The 12392-nt window shown below is 43.3% G+C and overlaps 1 protein-coding gene across 2 annotated transcripts in view; it reads left to right on the plus strand.

Moving 5' to 3' along the window:
* The first annotated feature begins 4484 nt into the window (after positions 1-4484).
* itgav (integrin, alpha V) overlaps positions 4485-12392 on the plus strand; it is a 73496-nt gene continuing 65588 nt past the window's right edge. Inside the window, exons 1-2 of one of the 2 annotated variants that reach the window (XM_060076025.1) lie at positions 4485-4934; positions 5940-6067. In XM_060076025.1, coding sequence (XP_059932008.1) covers positions 4777-4934; positions 5940-6067 — 286 coding nt within the window. In that variant the 5' untranslated portion in view covers positions 4485-4776. The remainder of the gene's footprint in view (positions 4935-5939; positions 6068-12392) is intronic. The other variant, XM_060076024.1, reaches the window with a different exon arrangement.

The raw sequence follows: 12392 nt of genomic DNA on the forward strand, positions 1-12392 counted from the left end.
ATTTTAATGAGCGAGCACAAAACCATTTTACAACTGCTCGAATCTGCTCCTGCAAGTCTCAGCTGTGGGGTTTTTTGCAGGTTGTTTTGCAACACCCCTAGGTGGTAAATGTGTAGCAAAAGTATTCGTATCCGTAGATGACAGAGCGTCCGTGAGCGGGACTAAATAGTCCCGCCCATAATTTCCTAATCCAATGAAAATCGCCGGCAGGGATGCATTTCTCAAATTACAGTGACGGCTGGTGGTGATTTTGGGTGGGTGGGCTAAAGAATGCATTACATTTATCAATACTTCACAGGGCTCCAGACGCCATGAGGTCACCTTTATATCTCTGTTCATAACTTTCATACAATGTGAATGATTTTTAAACAAGATTAAGGTGTAGAGAAAGGCATTTCTTTATTTGAAGCACAATTATAAATAAAAAGAAAAATAAGGTGTTTAAAGTGCTTCACTGAGCTGAAATTGAACATTTCGAACTAAACCATTAAGCAAAATAAAACTTTTTTTGTGCTTAAAGTATTACACAATTAAAATGTTGACTGGTCTCCCTTTGCGCAAAATGCGGCTGTAGACGATCACACACTCTTTGGTAGAGACGTCTGTGTCGCCGTCAATCATGAAGGACATGTATACCTATGTGGCGTTTCCGACGTCCGCAGCTGTCTTTTGCTTTAAGGTGTCGCCCATTAGGCCTACTGCAATGAATTGTGCACATGCCATCTCATTGCTATAGGCCTACGTCGGGTTGATGTTTAATCCATTTCTCTTCATGAGAATAATTTCGGATTTAAATTGAGAATGGCAACTCCTCTTTGGCAATGTTGTATGCAACATTAAATTAGATCATTTCCGATTCCTTAGAGAACCTTATTGTTACTGCCTGTCGCTGAAATGCAGCTTGGAGAGGGGCCACTATCTCTACACACTTGTCACGTCATGTTGGGTTATTTAGACAGCTTTTTAAATGTTTCGATACGAAACGTAGTTGACCCGCTTACAAATGCACTATTACCGGCCATATTCTGACCGCACTCCTGACAGTAAATCTGTACATCGTTTGGTTGATGTGTCCCCAATCTTTTCACTTCCAATTTTTCCTCCAAAGACATTAAAGAAAACCGATTAGAAAGTAAATAATCCACTTCATTCATTTTCATGCTAACGCCCGCCATACTGCACTTGCGCTACTGTGCGGTGATTAGTCGAAGGACACTGTACTGTAGCTACTGTGCTAGGTCAGCCTTTGGGCTAAACTAATTTAGCCCAAATGGGAAGCATATGAAGGGGGCGTGTCAGGGCACCTGTCAATCAAACGTCAATGGAAGCTTACGCTACTGCGCTTGGGCTGAATACATTTAGCCCATTCACAGGAAAAAAACGAAGATATATATATCCTGGTTTTTTTTGTCACTTTTTGGTGCTGTTGCTCCTTTAGGTTCTTCCAAAATTTAAAACAATATGTTCTAAGTTTTAAATAATATTTTTTTTATTTTCACTGTAAGAGGGCTTAGCCCTGTTAGCCCATTTATACCAGCCGTCCCTGACTGGGACCCATCGCGTGCCAGCCATGGAGCTATAAAGATCGCAGCATTCTTAGCGCGGTACGTTTCTTTCTGGAGAAGTGAAGAGGGCGTCTTACTGAACGGAGGTGGGTATCCTACATTATGTAAAATGAAATGACTTAGTTCAAGGGAATTCTCCCCAAAGTATTGCATTAACATTTCTGAATTTATGTTATGGCGACCATTAAAATACATTCAAGGACATTTGCGGCATGTTAATGAAATACTTTGGGGGGAATTCACTTGAACTAAGTCATTTCATTTAACATAATGTAGGATACCCATCTCCGTTCAGTAGGACGCCCTCTTCACTTCTCCAGAAATAAACGTATCCCGTGCTGAGTATGCTGCGATCTTTATAGCTCCATGGCTGGCACGGGGTGGGTCCCAGACAGTGTAATTTGAGAAATGCATCCCTGCCGGCGATTTTCATTGGATTAGGAAATTATGGGCGGGACTATTTAGTCCCGCTCACGGACGCTCTGTCATCTACGGATACGAATACTTTTGCTACACATTTACCACCTAGGGGTGTTGCAAAACAACCTGCAAAAAACCCCACAGCTGAGACTTGCATATGGAAGCATATATGTAGCAAAATTCAAATGGCAATGCAATTTGGAATTACATTATGCATTTGACAATGCATTATGCAATTTTATAATGTAATTTGTAAATACGTTATTCAAAGTGTATTTTAAAATGCAAAGTGACAATGCAATCCTCAATTAAATTTGCAAAAGTTCTAACAATACAAATAGAATAACATTTTGTCAAATTCTTTGAGTTCCTTTATACAAATTGAAAAGCTATAGCGTCCCCGTGATTGCAATCCACTTCGCCACGCTCCGTGTGTTGCGATATTCAAATGACATTTCAATCCGCAAAACGGAATCCAAAACGGAATCCAAAGAGGAATCCAAAAAGTCAATATGCAAAGTGACAAACGTATTAGCCAATCAGCGTCTGGGCGGGAACTACGTCACTTGCTCGTAATTTCCTTGTTCACTTCTAGTTCGTATGTGTCAGGTCCATGGTCACCAATGGAGATTATTGATACGCTCCGAAGTTTGGCCGATGATGTGGAGAACAATCGTGTTGAAGACACAGATGCAGTAGATAGAGTGCGTGTTCTGGGAGATAGGATAGACGACTTATCCTCACGGGTACGTTTTGACGCCAGTGTGGTAAACACAAAGATTTCCAAAGTGCTACAGGCACTGGGTGCGAAACATAGGGTCGGGAGACCCACCGTCTCCACCCACTCCTCACCTACAAAGCTCTCCAGAACCTAGCCCCCAGTTACCTCTGGGACCTCCTCCAAGAATACACTCCCTCCCGCTCCCTCCGGTCAACCTCTGCTGGACAACTATGTATCCCCACATCACGACTCATTACGAATGGGTGCCCGGTCATTCAGCTGTTCTGCACCCAGGCTCTGGAACTCCCTCCCCCCACACATAAAACAGTCTGACACAATAGAAAGTGACGTAGTTCCCGCTGGTGGCTGATACGTTTGCCACTTTGCATATTGACTTTTTGGATTCCTCTTTGGATTTCCTCTTTGGATTCCGTTTTGGATTCCGTTTTGCGGATTGAAATGTCATTTGAATATCGCAACACACGGAGCGTGGCGAAGTGGATTGCAATCACGGGGACGCTATAGCATTTCAATTTGAATAAAGGAACTCAAAGAATTTGACAAAATGTTATTGTATTTTTATTGTTATAACTTTTGCAAATGTAATTGAGGATGTAATTGAGGTCACTTTGCATATTAAAATACACTTTGAATAACGTATTTACAAATTACATTATGAAATTGCATAATGCATTGTCAATTGCATAACGTAATTACTTATTGAATTGCAAATTGCAAATTGCATTGCCATTTGAATTTTGCTACATATATGCTTCCATACTTGCAGGAGCAGATTCGAGCAGTTGTAAAATGGTTTTGTGCTCGCTCATTAAAATGCTGAATTAACATAGCGTTCACAGATGTGCAACTTCTGATGCATTTGTTCAAATTTGGGTTTACGAATGCACACCTTTTGGGCATGTTCTCAGATTATGAAACACGGGTGTGCGAATGTGTTTTGCACCAACTGCGCTGCAATAATTGTAGCAAAAGGATTTGTGCACCTGTAACACAGATTAGCGTACTCGTAGACCCTATTTTGTGTTTACAATGGTATAAAAAATATTTATATTTTTTTTACAACTACAAATGTACTGTTACACATTTGTGACTTTAGAGTACACATGCAAAATAAATATATACGACTTCAAATTTACTGTGACTTTAGTGTACGCATTCAAATTCTGCAGTTACAGGTGCTAAAGACTTTTGCTACAATAATACCTTCATACAGTTGATTGGTGCGGCGCTGTACAGCGCACGTAACGTCACGTACGTGGAAAAAAAACAACAACGAAGCTCCGAATACTGATTTAAGCTTTGAATACTAATTTTCTGAACGAGTATTCGAATATTCGAATAATTCGGGCCAGCCCTACAGTCAATGACTGGCGTGCCGTGTGAATACGCATAATATATTTTCATTTATATTCATTCAAAATATTAACATACTATTTTAAAAGAAAGAGGCTGGTGTTTTGTTTTACATAATTTGTTACATTGTTAAGTAGTATATGCCTACATGAGGCCGTAGCACAGTTAACAGACGAGCTGAGGTGGTGACGTCGTCATCGAGACCGCTGCTGTTCCAATTGCAGGTGCGTACTCCTGTCCTCGGAGGTTTGTACTTGGAAGACGGACTTGCCAAGAGCGAACTTCCAAGTCCACGAGTCCGTTGTTCGCGCACTTGATATTGAGAAACTGCTACAGATTCCAAAATATGCTGCAGAGAGGCGGACATCCGGGGCTTGGCGAGGGGCGGGGACATGCTGCACGGATTGGACATCCGGGGCTCGGCCACGGGCAAGAAATGAGCCGCTCCCTGAGTTCCGGTCGGTCTGCAGAGAACAGGAAGACTTGACCAACTTAAAGGAAGCCAATGTGAAGGCTTGTTGACCCGGTTACACTGACATCGCTACAGCTGAGCGTTGGTAGTGGAACCAAATAAGAGCAAAATACACTGCCAAACTTCTGATCACCCCCCTAGACCCGACTGGACCAGGACCTGACCGGACCAGTACCAGGACCAGCACCAGGACCGGACCAGGTCCCCTCCTCAGTGCAGAAGACATGGCTCGGCTCTGGTTGGCGGTTGTCCTCACGTCTGGGATGCTTCAGTTCTGTTTCTCCTTTAATCTGGACGTGGAAAACCCCGCCGTGTTCTCTGGACCAGAGGGGAGCTACTTCGGCTTCTCGGTGGACTTCTTCAAGACCGCCAACAACCAGAAGTAAGAGCTAGTCCTTAACTAGACCTTAGCTGGCCCGTAACCGGTTCTTAGCTTGTCCTTCTCTAATCCGCAACACGCCTTAGACTCAGACCCTGCGGAGAGTGGTCTGCTCTCTAGAGGTTATGTCTCATGTTAGATGTTATGTCTCATGAAGGAGATTATGTCTCATGGTAGATGTCATGTCTCATGTGAGATGTTATGTCTCATGTGAGATGTTATGTCTCATGTTAGATAATACAGCTATATCTCATCTTGAATATAATGTCAGAGGTTGTCTCATGTTAGATGTTTCATCCCGTTATATTTACTTTGATGGAGGTTACAACTATAACGACGAACTATAACTACGACCTAGTAATCATCCATTCTAGTGTTTAGTAAATGTATTATAGCCTGTATAATAAAATAATTATAGCTTGTATAGTAGATGTATTATAGCCTGTATAGTAGATGTATTATAGCCTGTATATAAAACAATACTATCAAAATACTAGTTTGAATGGAAATACATTTACCATGAGATCATGTTTTTTTTGAGAACCACTGTTATAGCCTGTTTAGATGTATTATAATATATTATAGCCTGTATAGTAAATGTTTTATAGTGTATTATAGCCTATTTAGTATATGTTTTATAGTGTATAATAGCCTGTATAGTTAATGTATTATAGCCTGTTTAGTATCATAGCCTGTTTAGTATGTGTATTATAGCCTGTATATTATATGTATTATAGCCTGTTTAGCATATGTATTATAGCCTGTATGTATTATTGCAGGAGAGACCCTGAGGAGGGAAAGAGAGACCCTGAGGGTACATTAACCAGGTGACCCCTCAGGTCAGAGTGTAACCAGGTAACCCCTCAGGTCAGAGTGTTACCAGGTAACCTCTCGGGTCAGTGTTACCAGGTGCCCCCCAGGTCAGAGTGTTACCAGGTGACCCCTCAGGTCAGAGGTTAACCAGGAGACCTCTCAGGTCATTGGTTAACCTTTGAACCCTCTCCCCAGGTCAGACGTGTTGGTAGGGGCTCCAAGGGCTAACACCACGGAGGACAGTGCTGTGGTGGAGCGAGGGGCGGTGTACAGCTGTCCCTGGAGCTCTGCAGCCTGTGAGCAGCTCCACTTCGACAGCACAGGTACCACACCACCCTAAACACCCACACCTGAAGCATCACACCGCCCTAACGACCTCCCCTGAAGCATCACACCACCCTAAACACCCCCACCTGATGTACCATACCACCCTAAACACCCCCACCTGACCTACAACACCCACCTAAACACCCCCACCTGACCTACAACACCACCCTTAACATCCCAAGCTGAAGCACCACACCACCCTACTGCATTAAACACCCCAACCTTACGTACCACACCACCCTACTGCTTTAATCACCCCCACCTGTAGTTCACCTACACACCGGGTCCACCCATAGCAACAAAACATTGGCCACAGCTACACGTACACTACACCACATACAGCTACACCACCTTAAGCACCTCAACCTACAGCTACAACCCTAAGGCTACATCCCCACCCCCATCCTGCATTAATCATGTACCACCGTCAGCTACATCTCTATACCATCCCAACCTAAACCCAAAGCTACACCTACATTGACCACGTACTGTAGCTAGCTATCAATGCTACACCAACCATACTGGACTGTAATACATACAAATAGTAGGTCACTGATTATATGAACTAAAGACCAGACAGCATAGAGCAAGTACTTCTGTTATTTATTATCTTATTACGGATCTTGTACTTCCCTGGAAGAAGGGTAATTTGTTCCTAGAGTGAAGGGGTGTGAATCCTCTTGGCCTGTGAAGCCCAATGCAAACATGGATATGACAAACCCATGTTATTAGTAGACCCTCGATTGAGTCTGACTAACTAACCGCATGGCTTTGGACAAACAGGAAGAGAGGAGGCAGGCGTTCAGCCAGCCTACATGTTCCAACACAGCATGGAATGTGAGGTTGTATGCTCAATGTGAAATAAACTGTCTTTCACAAGAGTTGCTAATTATTGTAAGCTTCTGCTCCCCCTGTCTGTGATGGAAAAGCACAGCAGGCACCACACAGCTGCCTCTTAACATAGGAGAGAGAGAGAGAGAGAGAGAGAGAGAGAGAGAGAGAGAGAGAGAGAGAGAGAGAGAGAGAGAGAGAGAGAGAGAGAGAGAGAGAGAGAGAGAGAGAGAGAGAGAGAGAGAGAGAGAGAGAGAGAGAGAGAGAGAGGGGTCTTGCAGGGCTCATTCTTCTATTTACCTTGTTTGGGCAGAACTCTGTGGCGTGTTCAAAATGCTGCTGAAGTGAACCAACAGTTTTTTTTATCATGCTGTGAGAGGGAAGGCTCAGGAACATATGGGCCTGTCCAAATAATAAGCATGTAGCCTGTAGAGCTCTTCAAACCACATTTAGCCACAAGCTAGTGCTAGCTATGCTAGTATAATGTTAACACTATTAGTACTGTGTGTGTGTGTGTGTGTGTGTGTGTGTGTGTGTGTGTGTGTGTGTGTGTGTGTGTGTGTGTGTGTGTGTGTGTGTGTGTGTGTGTGTGTGTGTGTGTGTGTGTGTGTGTGTGTGTGTGTGTCATGCCGCTGATATCTCTGACATCTCTAATATCTGCTTCCTCTCTGAAAATACTCACACACCAACACAAAGGCTACCCATTACTACTGCACTCAACTGTATTCATCATATACAAGGTGTAGTTGTTTAGTAACGTTCCGCTTGACATTAGTGCTCCGTAATAATGATGAACACGCTGCTTTTTTCTTCCTGATGCACACAAAACCATGGCCTGGAGCTCAACATGTAAGAGCACATTCCAACAGACCGCATCTTCCTCCTGTTCACTTGTACTCCTGTCCTCTCTCACTCCTGCTCCACTTTCACCCCTGCTCCTCTCCTCTCTCTCCTCTCTCACCGCTGCTCCTCTCCTCTCTCACCCCTACTCCTCCCTCACCCCTGCTCCTCTCTTCTCACCCCTGCTGCTCTCTCCCCCCTGCTGCTCTGCTCCTTGTGTGTGTGTACGGTGGAGACAGAGTCTGTCTCATTGTCTGTAATGTTGTGGTTCTGTGTTGGTATTCTGTGGTCATTTTGTCAGACACTACAGCCCAGCTTAGTGTGCACACTCACGCCCTTGTCTCTGACTCATAACTCCTTTTAACATTGGTCAAACAGAACAGCTATCTAGGTAGAAGGGTTAAAGATAAAGGGACTAACCAACTCCTGCAGTAAAAATGGTGCCATGTGGCGTTACTTCTAGATTTACTTCTAGAAAACCCGTTAATCTATTCTACCATTTCCACTTCCTTCCACGTGGTGATAGCTCATGATTAATCTCCCTAAATGTGTAGCCCCTCCAGTTCAGACAGATGGGCAGCAGGCCGGGCCCGGGTTGCTCCAATCACAACCGATTATCTAATAGGGTCGGTTTGATACGATGACTCTACAGAGGAGCATTTCAAGGAACAAGATGGCTGCCGCTAATGTGCCACAAATTGCGTTTCTGATTAGTTGTAGGTCCAGTTAAGTCAAGATGGGTTTTGGTCTGCATCGTTGATAAGGCCCTCAACATGGCAGAGGAACTGAGAGGTTCCAAAATGATATGGTGTAGGAATTGGTCTGGTGATGTAGGGCTAGGATAATGCGGGTTTTGTAGCGGAAGGTTGTGTGTGTGTGTCTATGGATAAGTAGTATCGATTTCCTGCTTGTCATGCTCTGTTATTCCTGCTGTTACAGTATGGAATTCCATCAAGTCAATATTAAATGGGCGACTTCCGGTGACTCAAAGGGAACAGTGGCTGTGTAGCTAGATACGTACTGTAGCGTGCCAGTCGGTGTGGGGTTTCCCGCCACCAAGTTGAATGATAACACCACACAACACAGAGAGCAGGTCCATCTCAGGATGGTTTATTCGTCTAGTAAATCAAAACCACCAGGGTGGGTGAAACAGGGTAATCCCCAATCCGTAGTCCTCTCTGTAGCTTGCTAGCCCTAGCTCCGGCTTGAGGTAGCCTCCTCTTTCTTTTAACAGCAAGCACTTCAGCTTAATGGCCTTCAGGCCTGCCTCGTTGATCGGAGGAAGTCCATGTATGGCTTGGGGGTGGAGCCAGCAGGTTGCCAGACCTACCAGTCCCCTCGCTCCTCCCTGGCGTCTGCCACAGTACGCTGAGAAATAACACAAAGAGCCCTCCGAAGATACTAAACAGAGGTTAGAGAGAGTGGAAGAAATATGAAGGATTTACAACCCTTATTGAAGGGGAAATGGAGGAGAGAATAAGCTCAACTGAAGACAGAGGAATGCGTCATGAGCGGGGCGTTTGGTACCTCGGTAACAGTGTAATGGATGGAAAGATTGATAGAATGCCGATGGAACGCAAACAGTCAAATCAAGAATACTGCATAACAAGTTAGGAGAGCAGGGTTTGGTAGACTTTTGGAGAAACAGAAATCCAAAGGGCAGGGACAGGTTTTTTCTCAAATGTCCACGGGGCTATTCATGTATCGATATTTTCTGTGTCCCTAAAACAATGCATGTATCAATTACTGGATTGCAAGATAGACTCAATAACAATCAGCGACCAGACCACGCATCTATAATCCTTCACCTAAATTTAGGAATAGAAGAAATAAAAAAATACTGGAGAGCAAATATCTCTTTACTGAATGACCCTGCTGTAACTAAGGAACTTAAAGAATATACACAGAAGTACTTTATTATTAATGATAATAGGGATGTTTCACAGTCTGTCCTATGGGATAGTGCTAAAGCCACAATAAGGGGAGCAATTAAATAAATATCTAGTAGAATTGAAAAGAACAGGCTAAAAGAATAAGCAGATCTGGGGTTAGTTTCCCAAAAACATAGTTGCTAACTTCCTTAGCAACCTACCTGTCTAGTTTTCACTAAGCTACCTGCTATAGCTCAATAAACTCCCCACTGGAAGGGTTTCAGGACAAGTACGGCGGATACAACTCAAGTAACTTTATGAACTTTTATTGCATTCACATAAACAATAAGCATCCACGCACTAGGTAGCCTGACTACCAAGCTACGCTAGCCTCTCAAGTTGACAATAACTAATTAGTTGTTGGTTAGTTAGTTATACAGATAGATAGGTTGTAAACCTGCAACGAAAACACAAACACAAAACCCAGAATTAACCAATGAAATTATACAAACATTCCCGTGATATTAATTCTTGATTTGAATTACTAGCAATGCTAGTTTATAGTCACTCACCGGCAAGGCGTACTAGTCCTGACCATCAACTGATAAAATGCGACCTAAAGGCGTGGCCACCTGCGCACTGGGACTAGTTGCGCATACACAGACACACAGTCTGGAGACCAGGGGCCGTATTCACAAAGGATTTTAGGGCTAAAAGTAGGTCCTAACTGGCGAATTTAGGAGTAACTCCTAAAAATAATGGGCGTGTCACTCTTAAATTTAGGACTCCTAACTTTTTTCACTAAGAGCAATTCACAAAGTATTTTAAGACTAAAAGTAGCACCTAAGTCTAGGAGAGCTTAAATGTCCTCAAGAGGACTCCTAACTCAGTAAGACCTATTCACAAAGAATCTTAAAATGCCTGCGAGACGAAATGTTAGGGTATTCAACTTATTGTGGAGTTAATGCGCGATGCAATAACATCCCCGACTAACAGGAATAATCCAATTAGTCCCGAAATAAAATGTTATAAAAATTATAAATTATAAAAAAAAATATATAACTTATAAAAAATTAAAATAATTGCGCCATCAAAAGACGAGGACGTGTTCGTCAATAGGAAGAAAGTGCATTCCATCAACACGCAGGTTGTTTTTGATGCAAATTGATGCAAAATTTTAACATAGCCTACTGGATCTTGTTGCAAAGTGGCCTGGATCTTCAGCTACCCATGATTCGCGCATTTTAATGGTGAGCGGTCTGAGGCAGCTTTTTGAGATGTACCAGTTGGGTGTCACTTGCTGGGTGACAGTGACTATCCATGCAAGACGTGGCTCTAGACACCCGTCCCTACCTCAATCCACAACCGGGAGCACAGTTAAAGTGTAACATGTAAGTGATTACGCATATTACGCTTAGTCCTATGCGTAAAACACATCGTATTGGCTCTTTGCGAGCACACAAACATACACGAAATGTTGTGGAGAGAGGAATTGGGCAGATGAAACGTCGGTTTCATGTCCTCCACGGCGAAATACGCCTCACCCCAGAGAGGGCAAGCACAGTAATCACTGTATGTGCCATTCTACACAACCTCTGCAAGCGGAGGAACATTCCACAGCCAGACGATGATGATGATGATGATGATGATGGCGATCAACATTACAAGGAATTTGGCCGTGTGGAACCGAGTGGACAGGCATTTAGGGATCACTTTGAAAACACATTTTAGGTAAACACCTTGGCACAAATCAGTCAACACTTGGGTAGTTCGTAACATTTATTTTCTTTTAGATTTTACGTATTTTTATTGTTTGCTTTCTCTCTCTCTTGAACGTGCAGGCTACAACGTCATTATCGTGGTCTGCACAAAATTGTCATCATGCGTGTATTCTGCTAACTGCACTATAACTACAGGAATTCATTTCTAGCCTAGGCTATTTCCTTGTTTTTCGGTGATTCAGTGGGCTCGTCTGAACAACCAATCACCGAACTGACCGCTTCTAAACTCGTGCACGAGAATTGATGTAATCCATAGCAACGGCGCGTCACTCTTAGTTCACTCTTTGTGATTTATCCTTAGTAAGAGTAGGTCTCAGCGGCTTTGTGAATAACTTTTAAGAAAAAACTCCTACGTAAAATGTTTTAGCGCGAGTTAGGAGCACTCCTAGCGGTAAGATAAAATGCTTTGTGAATACGGCCCCAGGAATGATAATAAACAAACCTGTAACCTGGTATAATTATAACATACAGTATATAAAATATAACATATAATATGCCTGCATTCGGAATAAGGTGGTAAATGTTCACACATATTTCCTCAAATACCCCAGAACATATTCATAACATCTATCACTTCCAATATATATATATAAAGCAATAGTAACACTTACTGGGAAGTTCTACACCTCCCACTTGGCCTACTGATTCTAGAATTCAAGTAAGCCACCATAACCAAAACAGCTAAACTTCTAAGTTCTCCCCATGAACGTACTATGTCGCAACATGAATAACCATAGGTTCAAGGTAGTCTCAATGCCCATAAACAACACACATTGTCCTTAATGACATTATGACCTCCTTCACCGAAACACACCACCAGCCTCCGGGAGGATGTTAGTGGGGGGGTCTTGATCCTTCACCGAAACACACCACCAGCCTCCGGGAGGATGGTAGTGGGGGGGTCTTGATCCTTCACCGAAACACACCACCAGCCTCCGGGAGGATGGCAGTGGGGGGGTCTTGATCCTCCACTGGAAGCAGAACCACCAACCTCCTAA

This window comes from Gadus macrocephalus, chromosome 16, assembly GCF_031168955.1.
Source record: "Gadus macrocephalus chromosome 16, ASM3116895v1".
Classification (NCBI taxonomy): domain Eukaryota; kingdom Metazoa; phylum Chordata; class Actinopteri; order Gadiformes; family Gadidae; genus Gadus; species Gadus macrocephalus.